General features: G+C 49.7%; 1 protein-coding gene across 9 annotated transcripts in view; it reads left to right on the top strand.

The window, feature by feature from the left end:
• The window catches only part of Prkar1b (protein kinase cAMP-dependent type I regulatory subunit beta), a 131,554-nt gene that overhangs the window by 37,903 nt on the left and 75,982 nt on the right, over window positions 1-17,669 (top strand). For all 9 annotated transcript variants that reach the window (XM_004629584.2, XM_023713410.1, XM_023713411.1 and 6 more), the window contains exons 3-4: window positions 12,849-13,019; window positions 14,695-14,786. In XM_004629584.2, coding sequence (XP_004629641.1) covers window positions 12,849-13,019; window positions 14,695-14,786 — 263 coding nt within the window. The remainder of the gene's footprint in view (window positions 1-12,848; window positions 13,020-14,694; window positions 14,787-17,669) is intronic.

Here is a 17,669-nt window from a genome sequence, read left to right as displayed (position 1 = left end):
GTTACTTCTGGGGGCCTTAAGGATGGGTCTGGTGCAGTTTCTGGAACTGAGAATCGAACCGCGGTCCGATTTGCCCAAGGGGCGCTTTAAACAACTGAGCTATTCAGCAAAGGCCCCAAGATTCTTTATTTTTTAGTATTTAATTATTTGTTGTTTTTACTATTTTTAAGTGATTGCTGTAGACATTACTATATAGGTACTATATTTTTTAAATTAAAATAATCTTTATTTATTTGGTATAGATAAGGTCTCACTATGCAGCTCAGACTCTTAGATCCTCCTGTCTCAGCCTCCCCATTGCAAGGTTTACAGGTGTGTGCCACCATGTCTGGTTTAAGTGTCATGTCTGGGGTTCTAGGGTCAGCATGGCATGCAGTACTGGGGATTGAACTCGTGTCCTTGCGCTTGCCAGGCAGGGCTTAGACCACTGAGCTCTCCTCAGCCCCGTACTATATTTTTTGAGTTACTATTTTACCATTTCAGGTAAAATATATAAGCTTCCCATTGTATGGACCTGTTTACTTTGCTCCTTTAATTTATAGTTGTTGGACATATTATGTCTACATGCGTGTTATAATTATTTTCTGACATTTTGAATATTAAAAGAGGGGAAAACAGTGTAGTCTCTGTTCCCAAGATGTACTGAGTCTGCTGCTCCCTTTCTATTCCACCTGACTTAATAATGTCTGCATGGATCCCAGGGGCTCCAGGTGGACTTGGGTTTGAGGGGACACTTTTCAGCCCACCACCAGTGTCCAGCCCCAGAAGCCAGAAACAAAACAGCAGAGTACGACAAAAGAGAAAAATTAAAAAGATAAAAGTGGGCATTAATGAAACAAATTGAAGAGATAGTAGTGCTCAGAAGAAATCAGCTGTAACTCCCTGAGGAGACTGAGGAAACAGATATCCAGGGAGATGGTGTGCATGAGGGAGAAGTGACACAGGCCTCTCTTGTGCTGGGGGTGGGAAGGACAGAGCAGCACGCTTCCAGCAGTCCTGGCAGTGCGGTAGTGGGGCATGAACTCACACTGCTCACTCTGTCCCCTGGGGCTGACTCCTTTCTTTGGTGCCAGAAATGGATCAGTGGGTCAACTACCAGGCGCCTCCTCCGGGAAGCCCTCCCAAGCTCCCTTACCACGGGCGGTTTAATATCAGAGGATCCCTAACTCTTTGCTTTTTCCTCTATTCTATTCTTTGGGTGAGACATGGCATACAGAAGGCTCTTGAGGAATGATCAGAGGCCTGTGTTTCTCTTCCAGCCTGTTGCCGACTGGTTGGGCGTTCTCTGAACAAGACCTTTGCCCTCTCTGGTACTCAGTCTCCTGACTTTAGATGAGTAGACTCACTCCTGGCTTATGGGGAATGCTGAGCCTCAGAGGGGCGCATGCTTCCTTCCCTAGAGCTGGTGACCACTGGCCTTTCTCCTGGAGACTTCGGTCGTCAGATCCCATCTTCACCTCCTGTAGACTGGACTGAGAACACAGTGCGGCCATCTTGGGGCTGTCTGTAGAACTCTTCCTGGGAGGTAGTCCAGAAAGGCCACTCTGACTGGCCTGCGTGGGGTAGACAGCTTTGTGGACACCGACTTACAGACGTGGCCGTCCCTCCTCCAGTGTGTGAGTCCAGCATGGAAAAGGGGCCCTTGAGCTACCCATTCAGTGGGAGAAAGCAAGCTGTGTCTGCTGGGGTGGGGAGGTATCCTACTGTCCTAGAGTATGGGATTCTCTCAAGAGAATTAACTCATTTCCAGAAAATCTCTTTGGATTCCACCCCCACCAAAACACTTTCTTTTCTCAGGCTGAAGTCTCTGTCTCCTCCCTGGTGTAGGAAAAGTATAGTCAGAGAAGGCGAGGAGCTTCATTCCCAGCAGTCACTGGGCCCTGGGGACAGCATGGGGACAATCCCCAGGCTGAGTTCCTTGCTTTAGGGGCAAATTGTGGCCTCAGAGATTTCTGGAATCCCTGTTCCCACACTGTTACTATGCAGATTGGAGTGCCCTTCCTGACCTGGTGACCTGGACTGTCCTGCAGATTCAGACAACTAGGCAGCGTGAAAACAGAAGACAGGAAGGAGATCTGAGAACTGAGAGGTTTTCCTGAAATCCCACAAGGGTGGGGATGCTGCCCAGGAATCACTGTGGAGCTAGAGCCAGGGAGGTCTCCTGCCCGGCCGGAGGAGGGGCCCTTCTTCCACCTCTCTGAGTTCTCTAGTAGCCTCCTGGAGCACTTTTGTGCTTTGGGCCACCTGTGTCCTGCCCTGTCTGACCCTGCGCCTCTTGGAGTGGGAAGTCACTCTCTTGTCAGGACAGGCGATACCAGCCAAGTGAGACAGATGCAGCTGCCTACAGGGACTGCGGGTGGGGCTGGAGTCCCCACTGGACCCATGTGCCCCATGCCTACTCCCACATGTGACGGGGGCTTCTGAGGCTTAGATGCTAAAGTTCTAGGTGCTTCCAGACAGCTGCTGACTGTGAGCCTTCAGAGCTGCTGCGTCCAAAGCCATTGGCGCCATGAGCTCTGACCCAGCTAGCCTCCTTATGTTCCCTTGAGCCTAACAGGGACCGCCCTGAAATCCTGCCCTCCAGCTGTACCCTCCCTGTGTCTGTCCTTCATGTGAAGCAAGGACATTGTGCTTTACACATCACCACCAATGGCTGGGCCCATAACTGACCTGCTGCTGACACTTGAGGGCTCTTTGGGGACCTCTTTGCTCCCTTGACTGTAGCCTCTACTGACGTCTTCAGCTCCAAGCACCCCCTCCCCATCCATCTACTTTGGAGTAGAGGTGAGAGCTGAGCTGAGCAAGCAGGTGGTCAGAAGGAGGAACTGAGTAGCTGTGACCTGACAGTTTGCATAACAGTAGGACACGCAGCTGCGGCCCCCATCATCTTCCTCTGAGGTGGGGTGCCCACAGTATACCTGCCCATCTCTGTTATGGGCAGGTGTCCCAGCCAAGTGGGTAAGGTGCTCGTGGCACAGATCTTTTGAGCTAGGTGCTTTGCACGTGGGAGGACGAGCAGAAGCTTCTTATTGGAGGTGGTGCCACACTGGGCTTTGAAGCATACCAAGGAGTTCACCAGGCATGCTGCTTGGAGCCTGGCATTAGGAAAGGAAACCCCAAGAGGGACGGGATGATTACTGAGCTGCCAGGGGAGCAAGGCACGAACAGGGTGTGGAGTAGGAGATGCCAGATGCACAGGCCACGTGTGACTCCTGTGCCCAGGCCAGATCGGAGGACAGAGCGGCACTGCCACAGCTGGGCAGGAGATGGACTGATGGCTGACAGTCTAGGGCTCCTTTCTGGCCTGAGGATGTCTAAGAACAGAGACAATAGTCACACAACCTGTGAGTGTACTTAACAATGGCACCGTGTTGCATACTTTAATATGATCAATGTTTATCTGTATATGATGGTGCACACCTGTAATCCCAGCACTCTGGGAGGCTGAGGCAGAAAGATTGCAAGTTTAAACCTGGCCTGGGAAAATTACCCAGACCCTGTTTCAAATAAAAAATAAAAGAAGGGCTGGGGATGTAGCTTAATATGAAGGTCTTGGGGTCCATTCCCCTCCCCAGAAGGTTAATGGTTAATTTTAAGTCGTATGAATTTTACCTTAGTTAAGAAAAAATCTCATTTGCTTGCTCAAACAGACCTTTCTACCAGGTATCCTGGCTTATCTGGGAAGTCTAGGTTTATGTGTGAGGCTTTTTCTTTCCCTTTCATTCTTCCTTCCTCTCTCCTTTCCTCCCTTCCTTCTTCCCTCCTTCCTCCTTCACACTGAACTACATTCCTAGATTTTTGAAAATTTTTTTCTTCTGAGACAGGATCTTGCTAAGCTGCCCAGGCTAGACTTCAATTTGTGACCTTCCTGCCTCAGCCTCCTAAGAGTACTAGAATGAAAGGCATGTGCCACTGCATTTGGTTTGTGTGAGGTTTTCATCCTGTTAGATCAGGGCTTCCATGCTTGGCTTCACCCCAGTATGCCCTTGTCACCACACTAGCTGCTGTGCCCACCTCTGCATTCCCAGGATGCAGTGCGAACTGCCTACCAGTGGTCTGGACTCCAGGAACAGATTCACCTGCTACATGTTCTCCAGGGGCTGCAGAGCCTCTGTATTGGCACAGTCCTCACCTCTCTCACCTCTATTCCATGATCCAGGACTCACTGTTACCTCTGTTGTTTGGAATTGTTGCTAAAAATGAAGGCCCAGTGCCTGCCTGCCCCTTGCCATGCAGCTGACATTTCTGGTTGTCATCCTTGGTTCATGTACGGGTGGCAGATGCTGAAATTCCCAATGTTGAATGAAAGAACACAAACATATCACGGAGTATTCCCCAAATGCAGAGTCATTGCCTCTGTGTCATCCTCTGGTGACTGGAAACAGGATCTGTGGCTCAAGGGTGTTTTTGAGAGTGTGATGTGGTTTGTTGTCATGGTAACAGAAGACCGCAGTGGTTGCCTGGCTGAAGCCCGCAGCTGTACCCCAGTATGGCCTCGAAGTACACAAGGTGCAGGTATGATGGGTGGGAGGGACAGCACCGCCCAGATGGCCAGGATGTGTCAGCCCAGCATGTGGCAGCCTGTGCATCAAGGCTGAGTGGGGCCTGGGAACTGGATATTTTCTGTTGGAGGAGACCTGCCTTTGGAGTCCTGGCCAGTGTCTGCCTGGGTTTTGCCCTAATCGCCACTTCCTAATGTGAATGTCCCTGTCACTGGGTTGGAATCCATTTCCCTTTCCAGTGTAGCCTAGGCACGGAGACCCTTGGGTTGGGTTTGTGACCTGCATGCCTAGGAAGAGTGCAATAGGGACAGCCATTTGCTCCCTTTGTTCTTGGTACAGGGCTGCTGGGCATCGTGTTGGGTGGCATCCTTGGGCCCTAGACCCTCACCATCAGGAGCCTACCTTTAGGGACGCAGCAAGGGGAGGTCACTGTTCCTGGGATTTGTTTTTATTTTGATGTTCTTAGTGGTATTTATGTCTGCGCAGTGGCAAACTGATTTTTTTTTTTTCAATTAAAAACAATCTTGTTTACTTGGTGCAGGTTTTTGCAACGCAGCTGGAACTCGTAGTGATCCTCCTGTCTCAGCCTCCCCAGTGCTGGGATTACAGGCATGTGCCACCACCCCTGGTTTCAGTGGCCCAGGGTTCTGGGGCCAGCATGGCATGTGGTACCAGGGATCAAACCCAGGTCCTTGTGTTTTCCAGACAGGCGCTCAGACTGCAGAACTGTCTCTCCAGCCCTAAACTGCTATCTTAGGTGTGTGGTATGAGCATTATAGCAGCGCGAGGGGCGGGGCAGTGAGAAGCTCTGAGTCTCTGCTCCTCAGCGTTTTAAAGAGCAGTTTCTCTTTCAACTCTGTTGTGTAAACAGGCTCCCCCTTCTACTTCTCTTCGTTCTTTTTGTTGCATGACTGTAATCCAAATATGAATCTAATGTTAAGTAAAAGAGAAAGAAAAGCCAATTTCCTGAGTTACTCTGTGACTTCTAAAATGGTACTTTCAGCTGGGCGTGGTGGCCACCTGTCATCCCAGTAGTCTGGGAGGCTGAGGCAGGAGAATGGCAAGTATAAGCCCAACCTGGGCAAATTAGTGACTTAAGGAGACCCTGTTTCAAAATAAAAAAAGAAAAACAAAAACCATTTTTTGTTTGAAAGGGCTAGGGATATAGTTCATTGCAAAGGTCCTAGGTTCAAAACCCAGTTCCACACGTGTGCAGAAAGACATTTAAAACATTTTTGAGTGTATTGTTCATTTGTTTATTAAGCATCTATTATGTTTAGGCACTGTTTCTTTTATTTTTTTTGGCAGTACCAAGGATCAAACTTGGGACCTTGCGCTTGCCAGGCAGGTGCTTATGCCGCTGAGCTATGTCCTTGGCCCCAGGCACTGGCTCAAATACCAGATATTGTGCAGTGTGTGAGGCTGTATCCTAGGAGGGAAGCAGTGCCAGATCAGAGCAACTGGATCCAGGGAGGGTAGAAAGGGCAGGGGGATGGGCAAGGCTTTGACCATACTCCCTACCTCCGACTACTTCTCCTCCTCCTTTTCCTCTTCCTATTTTTCCTCCTCCAAGGGGACATCTGGGCTCTGGCCTAGGTGGTGGGAGGGTATGGTGAGCCCTGGAGACACTGGGGAGGAGTGGTTCTGAGAGAGGAGGCTTGGTAGGGTAGGAACAGGGCAGAGCCAGCATGGATGGAGGGGCAGAGGGAACTTGCACTGTCACTCAGGTTGGTGACTGGGAGGATTTAGTGGAGTGGCCTCACTATGCATCTGATGTTTTTTCTGGCAGCATGCGTTCAGTTGGGCAGTGCTGTGTGTCCTCTGCCTGCGTGGCCCTCACCTGCTTGTTCATTGGTTCCCTGGTCTCTGTGCACCTCCACGTTCTCCCAGGGTCATTGACCTGCCAGCAGCCCGGTTCTTGGTGTTTTCTGAATGCGGCCCAGTCAGGATTGTGCCACTGCCTGAAAATGTCCTGCATTACCCTCATTTGCAGGCTGTTTCTGCTGGGGATGGAGCTTGAGGTTGGCTCTTGCTTGCTGCTGTTATCCTCAACACCTCCGACAGCATCCCTCCTGCCCTCTGGCTGTCCTGCGCCTGCTCAGAGGCCGGAATGAGGTTGCGGGCTCCTTGGAAAGCGGTGCACCTTTGTTCTCAGGCTGCCTTTAGGAGTCTCTGTCTTTGGTGCCTTTAGTGGGGCCTGAGGCGTGGGATTTTTGTGTGTCTCTTGAGTTTGTGGCCTGACTGATGTCTTTTATTAACTCAGGAAAATTCTTAATCATAATCTCATCAAACATTTCTTCTGCCATTTTTTCCCCCTTTCCATCTGGAATTTGAATTCTGTGCAATTTAGAGTGTTTTACCATCCCCTGTGTCTTCTTTTGCGCTTTCCTATATTTGCTTTCCTCTTGTATCTTTATACTCTGGTCTAGATGTTTTCTTCTAACTTATTTTCCAGGTTATTAATGTTGTCACCTGTGTTTCTAATCTGCTGCTAAACCCATCCACTGAGTTCTTAGTTCCAGTTGTTATGTTTATGTTTTTTGGATCTAGAATTTCCATTTGGCTTCAAAAAAAATTTTTTTTTCCTCTTTTACTTCTGTGCCAACATTCTCGGTCTCCTCTTTGATTTCCTTGAATAAACTGAGCACAGCTGTTTTAAAGTCCCTGTCCAATGGTTCTGTGATGTAGATCCCTGGCAGGGGGTCTCTTTATATTGTTCATTCTTTCTCTTAATTTTTGGTTACATGATCTTGTTTCTTCTTAGGGGAATTATTTTGGACAGAATACCTGACACTGCACATGAAAAATTAGAAGATTTTACGGTATCTTCCTTTTGAGAGACTTGGCGGCTCATTATGGGGTCGTTGTGATCCCAGACCACCCGGTTGGAGGGGACCTAGGTGGTATAAGGTCGGGGCTCCAAGTGCATCTGGCTCTCTTCGTTCACTCTGACTTCTGCAAACTGCACAAAGTCTCTGGGGTTTGTGAGGGCTTTCTTCCCTAGGCAAGCCCTGGATTCTGGTTTTTTTCTTGTTCCCCTGTTCTGAATCTGCTGAACGCTACTTGCAGGGAGACGTGGCCCCAGCACTGTGGTGTCCTCCCTGCTTTCTACACCTCCATCCCCACAGCAGTGCGATTACCATGGTTGCCCAAGCTCTCTGATGCCTCCAAAAAGATATTTTTCATATTTCGTCAATGTTTTCTTGTTGATCTCACCAGAAATGTTAATCTCAGTAACAAAGTCTGCCCTTACTAAGAGTAAAACTACGATTTATGCTGTAATAAGGTCTCTAATGTTAAGAATTAGCCTAGATGAAAGGTAAAAGGGGGTGTGGACCAGGGCAGTAAAAAATAATGTATCTAAAATCTTAAATGTTTATGCATGATCATTTGACTTTTTTTTGGTATTTTTTGGTATTTTTTAGTGAAGGGTCTATAGGGTGTTCAGGATCTCACTACTAAATTGGACTTGTAGTGATATGCCTGTTTACAGCCTCCTAAGATCTGGGATTACAGGTACGCACTGCCGGGCCCAGTCTCAGTCACCATCTCAGCATGCCCCGGGGGCAGGGCCGGCATGGCAGGCCCAGGGATTGAACCCCTGGCCCCTGCGCTTGCTTGTAGGCCATCATTTGACTTTGGACAATACTGAATATGCCCTTTTTGCTCATCTTCCCAGGATAGTTTCATTATTTTTAAGTCTTTTATTGTTTTCCTACCAAAATTCTAAATTAAAATTTTAAAAATCTTTTATGTATTTATTTGATACAGGGTCTCACTACTCAGCTCAGACTCCTACTGATCCTTTGGCCTCAGCCTCCTCAGCGCTGGGATTACAGGCCTGCACCACCACCGCGTCTGGGTTCGGTGGCCAGTTTAGCACACCTGAGGGTGGGGCCTGCGAGGCTTGTGGTGTGGGGTTCGAACTTGGGTCCTTGAGTTGCCAGGCAGGTGCTTAGATGGCTGAGCTATCTCCCCAGCCCCAAAATTCAAAATTTTAAATAATATACTAGCCCCTGTTCTATAATTTCATTAACTGTCCATTCTGATAGCATGTATATTTTTTCAAAAAGAGATCTGTGATCATCATTTTCTTTTCTTATGGTGCTAAAGATTGAACCTAGCACCTAGGCACGGAACTGAATCTCAAGCCCCTTTTTATCTTCTGTTTTGAGATAGGTCCTCAAAACAAGTCACTTAGTTGCTCAAGCTGGGCTTGAACTTGTGGTCCTTCTGTGTCTGCCTTCCAGAGTGCTGGAATGACAGGTATGTGCCACCATGCCCTGCCGGAAATTCTCTTATTCTTGAGAATTCTTCCCTTTTGTCTTATCATCTGGAATGTTTGGTAATCATATATCAAACCTCTTAGGTTGTATTTGGCAGATTTTTTCTTATGTGATTTCTTTGTCCTTTTGTTCTCTTTCTTGGATAGTTCCATGATTTATTTTCTTACTGTTTTATATATTTTTATGTAATATAGATTATGTAAATTAGATACTGGATCTTAGTTTTGCTTTTAAAGGAAGCTCTCATTTTCGTAATGTCCTATTAATGTACAGTGGATGAGATAATGTTTCAAATCTCTCTGAACAGGATATATATAATATTATGTATATGTAATCTTTTTTGAAGTTGTCTTCTCTTTCCTGAATTATTTCCTTTAGGGTTGTTTTATTCATTATTATTTTTATTTTTGCTCTCTTCTCTTCTCTTGTTTTGAGTCAGTGTCTAGCCATGTAATTCAGACTGGCCTGAACTAACTGTACTGCCCAGCCTGGCCTCACACTCACTGTGATCCTCTTGCTTCAACCTCATTATGGCTGGGATTACAGGCATGTGGCACCATGCCCGGCTCATTCTTATTTATTTATTTATTTTTGGCAGAACCAGGGATTGAACTCAGGCCCTTGCACTTGCCAGGGAAGCGCTTATTCCACTGAGCCATCTCCCTGGCCCCATATTTTTCTTGCTTTTTTTTATGTGGAATATTTTCCTCAGTGTCAAGTAATCTTATGTTTTACATTTAAGAATTAATCAGCCATTTGATTTAGATCCTGATTAGGATTTTTTAAAAAGCCCATTTTAAGGGGCAGGCCTAATAACTCAGCGGACTAAAGTACCTGCTTAGGTAGAGCGCAGTGGCCAGGGTTCAATTCCTGGTGTGCTGTACTGGCCCCAACCAGGGGCGTGATAAGTCAGTGATTGAGACTGGGCGTGGTGGCACGCGCCTGTAATCCCAGCACTTGGGAAGCTGAAAATAGGAGGATCACTACAAGTCCAATCTACGTAGTAAGACCCTATAGACCCCGTAGACCCTGCCCTCAATACAGAAAAACAAACACAAAAAATCCCCACTTTAAATATAGAGAAAAGCAGAAAGTTTCAAAATTGACTGAATGAGAGATGCAGGGAGGAGAGACAAAGTGATTGGGAAGAGGACAACAAAAGAGAAGGAAGGTGTGTTACGTCCATGTGCCAGCCCTTCATGACAAACGCAGTCGTTACGCACTGCAAGCATGTATGGATAGAAATAAAAACTGAAAAGGAATAAATATTGATTATTAGACTGCTGATGGGGATTGCCATGCCCACCTGCGTGGGGGGTGCTTTGTTATGTTTGTGGTACGGGGAAGGGGACCCAAGGACTCATTCATGATGGGCGAGTGGTTGTGTCTCACAAGGGTCATCTTTTAGCGATGCAAACTGAAGTATTTCAAGTGACATGATGCAGTATCTGGGGTTTTTCCGATTCTCTGCGTGCAAAGAGAATGGAATGAGATGCTGCCACGGCCGTCTTGACAACAGGCGTTGGGGAGGGGTGCATTTGGTGATTCATTATATTCTTTCCACTTTTGTGTCTTTTTTGAAATTTTCCATAAGAAAAGGGGGAGGGGAGCCAGGTGGGGCAAGTCCAGCTTTGGCCCCCTGCCCCAGGGTCTCTTCCAGCCAGCTACCATTCCACCCACATGTCAGGGTGACTTGTTCCTCTCCTGGAGCCAGGAGAACCCACGTCTGCACACTGAAACCCAGGCCTGCATCTGCTTCCAGGAATCTCTTGGAATTGGTTGATGGCATCTCTCCCTTTCTCTTTGTTGTAGATTTATATATGCACATATTTTAATGTTACTATCCTTGTAGTGGAGTGTCTGGGGGGAGGAGACATGTCATCTTCCTGCCATCTTCTTTTTGGAAGTTCCATAAAGATATTTTTAAACAACTGCAAAGCGACTGCATCGAAGAGCACCCTTGCTGGTGTCTTTCCTGGTTGAGAATTAGGATCCAGCAGGTATAAGAGGTGGCAATGACAGGCAGTCCCTCACTGTGACTCACAGTGTCTGCTGCATGGTATGAGCCTGGGAGAAGTGGTATGGCCCCTCTCACCTCATCCTTGGGGCCTGGGCTTTGGCTGTGATTGAGAGGGCCTGTGGACAGTTGGTGGCTCGGATGATCCCTTCCAGGCTTGCTCTCCTAGGTGTGTCCACATCCACAGGGTGAAGGGCCAGCTGTGTTTTGTGGTCACTCCCATCCATGTCCTCATGCTAACAGGCCCGGGACGCATGCAGGCTGTCACTGACAGGTTCTCCAAATGTCGTGGTGCACGTCATCATGCTTCCCAGAATGACAGCCCACTTAAGCTGTAGGAACTGTGTGCTCCTGGAGCTCTCCCTGTAGTCTTTGTAGTCCCCAGTCCATGCTGTGGGACTAAATGTGGAAACTGAGCTGGGAGTTAAAAGTGGGAGGGTCTCTGTAGGCCAGTGATGTCACCTGCCTGTGGGTGGTAGGGGTATCACCCTCCCAATGCAGGGCGGTGATGTTACGCATGTGCTCATGGCAAGGATGTCTCCTTCCTATCTAGGATGGGGGCACTGCTCTCCTGACCCACTGGGCCTGGGAACTCATGGCAGAGTGAGACATCCACCCTGGTGTGAGGAATGGTGCTGAGGCGTAGTGTAGAGAGAAAGTCCTGGCACAGGAAGGCCCTGCCTGGGGATCCTGGGAACCTGAGGACATGGGGATGGGGTGGGGGATGCTGAAGAGGAACCTCAGTCTCCACTGGGTAGCTCGTGAGCATTGGTGGATCACCTAGGGACTTGTGCTAGCTGTCACTCTGAATGTCTCCCTGCAGGAAAAAGGCTCAGGGTGACTGGTCCCTCAACTGAACCTCCCTGGAAGTTGGGGATGGCGCTCATTCCCATAGGGAGGGTGGAACTCCTGTAGAAGGGCTGGGATGGGCCTGCACTACTTGACCTTGGGCAGGAACAGGATGGAAGCATATGACCTTGGGCAGCAACCAGCTTCCCAACCTTGTGCTCTTCCCTGCAGATTAGGGCTCCAGCTCCCAGTGCCTAACCTGTGGCTGCCTGGCCCTCTGTGAGTCTCCCATAACCCTACCAGGAGTCTAGGACACATGCACCTGTCCCCTCATAGTGCTAGAGGCTGACATCCGAGAACGTGGTGCCCAAGGTTGTACTCCCTCATGACTCTGAGAACAGCCTTCCTCTCCCCCTTCTGGCTTCTGGTTGCTCCAGGTACCCCTTGTCTTGTGGACCTGTTGCTCTGATCTCTGCCTAAAGAGGTCTTCATGGCCTCTTCCCTGTGTTTCTACTCCTGTGTCCCTTAAGGACTCTGGTTGGATTTAGAGCCACTCAGATCCTTTGTGGTCCCTTCTGCATCCTTACGTTGGTCCTATCTGTGGAGACCTTCTGACAGCTAGCACAAGTCCTTGCTCTAGACAAGGCCTGTTGAGTTCCACGTATTCCATGATCTTGGGGGTACTGTCCACGTGTGATGTTGGGCCCTGGAGTTTTAGAGGGGTGGTTGAGGGCTTCACTGAGCACAGACCTGGAGATGGTGAGTGGGGAGCTGCCATGTGGGAATCCAGAGGGAGGGGCATGCCACCTGTCAGAACAGCAAGTGCAAAGGCCCTGAGACAGGACCAGGAACAGCTGGTGTGGTTGGAGCTGCATTGGGTACCCACAGGTGTCCTGAGTATCTTCTGTGAGCTGGGCACTGGGGAACAGGAAGGAGCAGAGCCCCCTGTGGTGGCATCAGACCCTGAGAAGCTGACGTCAGGCACTGGGATCCAGCCATAAGTGCTCCTTAACCTGAGAGTTGCCTGAAGGTGGGTGTTCTGGCAGAGTTGTCCAGTGAGGAGCAGGTAGACTTAGAGAGGCCCTTGAAACCCAGGGCAGGAGGAGGAGGAGCCGGCAGGTGTGATGGTGGCCAGGAGCTTGTGCAGCATGCTGGGTCCCTTGCCTTGCCCTGGCCCCGGAGGCCTCTCCTTCCGCTTGGCTATGCCCTGATGGCCAGTGACTCATCTCTTCCCATTCCCTTCTCTTGATACAGGAAGAAAACCGGCAGATTCTGGCCCGGCAGAAGTCAAACTCACAGTCCGACTCCCACGATGAGGAGGTGTCCCCGACTCCTCCAAACCCTGTGGTCAAGGCCCGGCGCCGGCGAGGGGGTGTGAGCGCTGAGGTCTACACAGAGGAGGATGCAGTCTCCTATGTTAGAAAGGTAAGGGCCTGGTGGGATCCACCTGCCAGATCCCTGGCACCCCTAGGGGCCCCTGTCACTCCTGGGGCCTCCATTTCCCCTCCAGTCAGACAGATTGGAGACACGTGGGGTGGGAGACATGGTCACTAGTGGGCTAGGAGTCACCATCATCTCTGAGCTGAGTGCACGTTTATGGGAGGGGTGTGCATGTACGTATGTGTGTGCATGTGCATATATGTGTGTGTGTATTGTGTATATGTGTTGTGTGTGTCTGCAACCCCACAAGGCTTTAGATTCTAGTAGGCTCAGGGAGGGGACAGGGCAACCACCCAACCCTGGGGTGTGGTGGGTGTGGTTCTGACCTGCAGGAGGCTCGCTGGTCTCCTAAGGGCCTTAATCCTGGCAGATCCAGGTCCATAAATCCACCTTCTAGCACTTTATTTCCCCTCTTCCACACAGGTGATAGGGCTCCAGTACAGGAATTAGGGGCACAGTCGGGCCACACCCCGATCCTGATCACATTAAGCACCTTCACAGTACTGTGTCACCATCAGTGCCACCCACTCTGTACCCTTTTGTCACTCCCCCTGCCCATTCCCAGCACTTTTATGCTCAGATGATAAAACTGAAAGTATGACTTAGACTTCGTGAGGGCACTTCCCCTCCATAGTGTCCTTCCCCAAACCCAGCCCTGCCCTGTGAACGTAAGGAAAGCCTCCCCAAGCAAGGGACACTGCAGCATGTGACCAGCACACTGTGCAGACATCAAAAAATAAGCTATTGGAAGTCAGGGAAGGCTGAAAAGTATCCCAAGCCAGAGGAACCAAGACACAGGACTGCTAGTTGTGACTGGACGGGGTACTGGGGCAGGGCAAGGCCCCTGAGGAAACTGGGAGATCAGAGCAGGGGTTCAGCTGCTGGGTGGACAGGCAACGCGCAGGAGGAAGGAAGTCTTTACAGCTACTTAAACGGAAACTTCTAAAGAAGCCTGCTAGGGTTGGAGTGGCATTTCAGGGTCTTCCTCATGGGGTCATCATGGGAATGTTTTGCACATCAACGAAGAGGCTGATGTCACAGGCACCGCAGCAGAATCCTCTTGGGTATAGCCTGATAGCCTCATGGTCGGATTGCAGGGTACCCTGGGGAAGTAGGGTGCTTGTGCTTGTCTATCACTTAGGTACTTTAAGTTAGACCTTTGGATCTAAGACTCCCTCCAGGCCCACCCACTGACCTGACTCAACCCACTGACCCATCTCTTCCTGGGGATCCTGGTCCACCCTGTTGGCACCTGCCCACCCTGACCCCTTTTCTGTTTTTACCTCTTCCTCACTTTGTCCACATCCCTGTGGGTGTGGTCCTAAGCACCACATGCCTATCTTTTGGGAGCTTTCAATTTTAAACAACTGCTAATTACTTCTTTTAAAAGCCAGTAAAATAAATAAATCAAGAAAAGACAATAAGCCCAAGACCTGGCTGTCTTCTAGACCTTCTGGTTAGCTCTGAAGCCTAGGAGAGCCAGTCAACAACCATCCGAGATTCTAGACAGTGCCCACACTGCCTCTTGCTCACAATGGATTTCTCTCCTTTTATTTTAAAAATTAAAACAATCCTAAAGTATACATAAAGGATGCCTGTTTAGCATCACCGATACTAGTACTCTTTCCATGTGCAGTCTGATTTTTCTTGGCTCCCGCAGGTCATTCCCAAGGACTATAAGACCATGACTGCCCTGGCCAAGGCCATTTCCAAGAATGTGCTGTTTGCCCACCTGGATGACAATGAGAGAAGGTAGGATGGCCCAGTGTGGGGTCCCCTGGGTCTGCACAGTACTGCACCCCTCCCGGGCTCCAGGACCAATCACAAGGCCAAGTCACAGAGAACCAGGGCTTCAGGAGAGGCACATCACCGCTTCCTGGAGCTGGGGACTCACAGGGCAGGGGGCCGCAGAAGCTCTGTGCTGTGTGTACCCCTGTCCTGTTCGAGACAGACATCCCAGCCTCTGCCTCCCTCCTATGCTGTGTGCATCCAAAGCTTCCCACATCCTGAGCCTCCCCGCCGTGCTTCCTTTTGCTCTGATCATATGGGCTGAATGTTCTGGCATCTTCCTCCCACTGTCACACGGAGTGATACTGTTCCACAGAGCGTGTGCCTGCTCCTGTCTGCTCAGGGCCCTGGGCCAGTGGCAGGGAGCCTGAGTGTCCACCAGCAGGCAAGAGGTTGGTTATTTCTGGGGAAAGAGACCTGAGGGCTGGAAAGGACTCGTGTGTCCCATCTGGGATGGTGGCCATGTCAGTAATTGAAAAGACCAGGATATGAGGTAGAAAGTAAAAGTATTCCCTGTCACCCAAGTCCCAGAGGTAATTCTGGGCATGCTTGGGCCATCTTTGAGGATCCTGACTCCATATGTAATCATAAGATGGATCTCATACCACACTGTCACATTTAGATGTCCTAAATATCTCTGTCAGAGAGCATTTTTAGGGTTTTTTTTTTTTTTTTTCCCTATCTGTCTTTGTGGGGTTGTAGCTCAGCTGCCTTCATACTGTGGCTATTTATGTGTGTATATATATATAATTTTGAAGCCCCGGGGCATGTGTCTGTTTTGGGCCTTTGTTTTGCCCAGAGGAAAACTCACTTTCCATATTGACACGTTGGGCTCCTTTTTCTGCAGGGTCATCTGTGAGTTTTTGTCTATTTTCGTAGGATAAATTCCTCAGTGCATATCAGGTGTGGTGATACACACCTGTATTCCCAGGACTCTAGGAGGCTGAAGCAGGAGGATTGCAAGTTAGAACCCAGCTTGGGCAGCTTGGTGAGACCTTTCCTGAAAATAAAGAATAAAGGGTTGGGATGTAGTTCAGTGGTAGAGCGCTTGCCTGAACTGTGCAAGGTCCTGCATTCGATCTGCACTACAAGCAAACAAAGAACCACAGTGGGTGTGGGTGTACAAGGCATTGAAAGTCCGTTGGTACCTTTTGTTAGGTTCTTACCTGGAAGGGCTGGAGGGGGCAGGCCAGAGGATCTGTGCTTAGAGGAGACCTCCTGACTACCCACTTGCCCACACTTTCGTGGGTCAGGGAGTCTCTCTGGTTCCCAGGTGGAGTGGCGTCTGGTATAGTATGTGCAGGGCCATGTGTCAGAGCAGCCCTGGTCACATCTGTGCCCAGGAGGGACCCCAGGAAGGCATCTTTTGGGGGAGGACTGAAGCCAAGGTAGAAGGATAGCTGGAAGCATTGTGTAGGGATGCCCACATAAGTCTAGTGCAGCTGAGGTGACTTTCTTCACACCCCAAGATATGGGGTGCTCTTATCTTACTTCATGGTCAAGGAGACACGGTGCTGCTTCTTGGGTTACTGGGAAGACCTGAGTTGTTCTGGATGCGGAGAAGGACTTGGGTTCTCCAGCCCGGTCCACTCAACATGGGCCCAGTGGCAACTGTCCATTCTGGAGGGCACACAGGCCCTAGTGAGGGGCATGGGGCAGGCCCCCCAAAGGTACAGATGAGCTGGTCCCTGGGACCTAGGAGTCTCCTCCTGCATGCAGCACAGTAGGACTTTGCACACGTGACTAAGTAGAGGTCCTGGGTTCTCTGGTGTGCTTGAAATGCTGCCACGTATGTATGTCCTTCTGAGAGGGAGGTGAAGGGAACTGTGTGACCACAGAGTCAGGCCCATGTGTTGTGGCCCCCAGTCGGGACTTTTGGAGCCACGAAGAGCTGAAAGAGGGGAGAAGGGGCCATCCACACCTAGATTTCCATCTGGTCCTTCTGACCTTGAACTTCTCGCCTCCAGAACTGTTGAGAGAATAAACTTGTGTTGCTTTAACCTTGGTTCATGGCACGTGGCTGCAGAAGCCCTGGAGTTCTCATGTCCACCTGACAATGATGTCCCCTTGGGGAGGTGGCCTGGTCACCAGGGGGAATCAGGTAACTTAAGTGTCGTATCTATGCCTATCCAGCCTTGTCTTGGCTGGGCTGTGGGAACTGTTGTGACTGAAGTGTTGTATCTATTTTAACCTGAATCTGAACAACAGTTTGCTGTGTAATTTCAGTGCAGATTTTGAATGAGTGGTATATTCACAGGGCTAAAATTTCAGAAGATGCAAAGGAATCCATTTGGACTCTGTTCCAGGACACTTGTTCAACCCTGGCTGGATCTTTCTGGCCCTTCAGTGGTGCCCTTCTGTAGACAGATACTCCCTGCACGTAGGCAGGAGGCTACCTGGTCCACTTGGTTGATGGCCATGTAGTTAGAAGTCTTTGGGGACAGGGTGATGAATGATCAACCAGTCTCTTCTGGCCTGGCTAACCTCTTGTGCTGAGTGGAAGGAGTCACCTGTTGGTGGACAAGAAGCTGTGGGCACACCCTGATTTCAGCTGACCTGACCTCCCTGGTTGCAGGCAGCAAGCCCTGCCCTTGCAGCCCTTTATAGCTGGGAGGCAGGTCACTGTGACAGCCTAGGGTTGTGGGGAGGGAGGTCTCTGCATCCTGGAACCAGGTGGGCAAGAAGCGAAGGAAGCAGATGGCTGGATTAAAGACTGCTTTGCAGGGCTGGCCGGGAGAGGAAGCCCGGGGCGTGTGTCTGTTTTGGGCCTTTGTTTTGCCCAGAGGAAAACTCACTTTCCATATTGACACGTTGGGCTCCTTTTTCTGGCCTCTGTCTAAAGAAATA

Source organism: Octodon degus, unplaced genomic scaffold (genome assembly GCF_000260255.1).
Source record: "Octodon degus isolate 3935 unplaced genomic scaffold, OctDeg1.0 scaffold00031, whole genome shotgun sequence".
Classification (NCBI taxonomy): domain Eukaryota; kingdom Metazoa; phylum Chordata; class Mammalia; order Rodentia; family Octodontidae; genus Octodon; species Octodon degus.
Note: the sequence above shows the minus strand (reverse complement) of the source record. Positions and strands in the feature narration are given on the sequence as shown.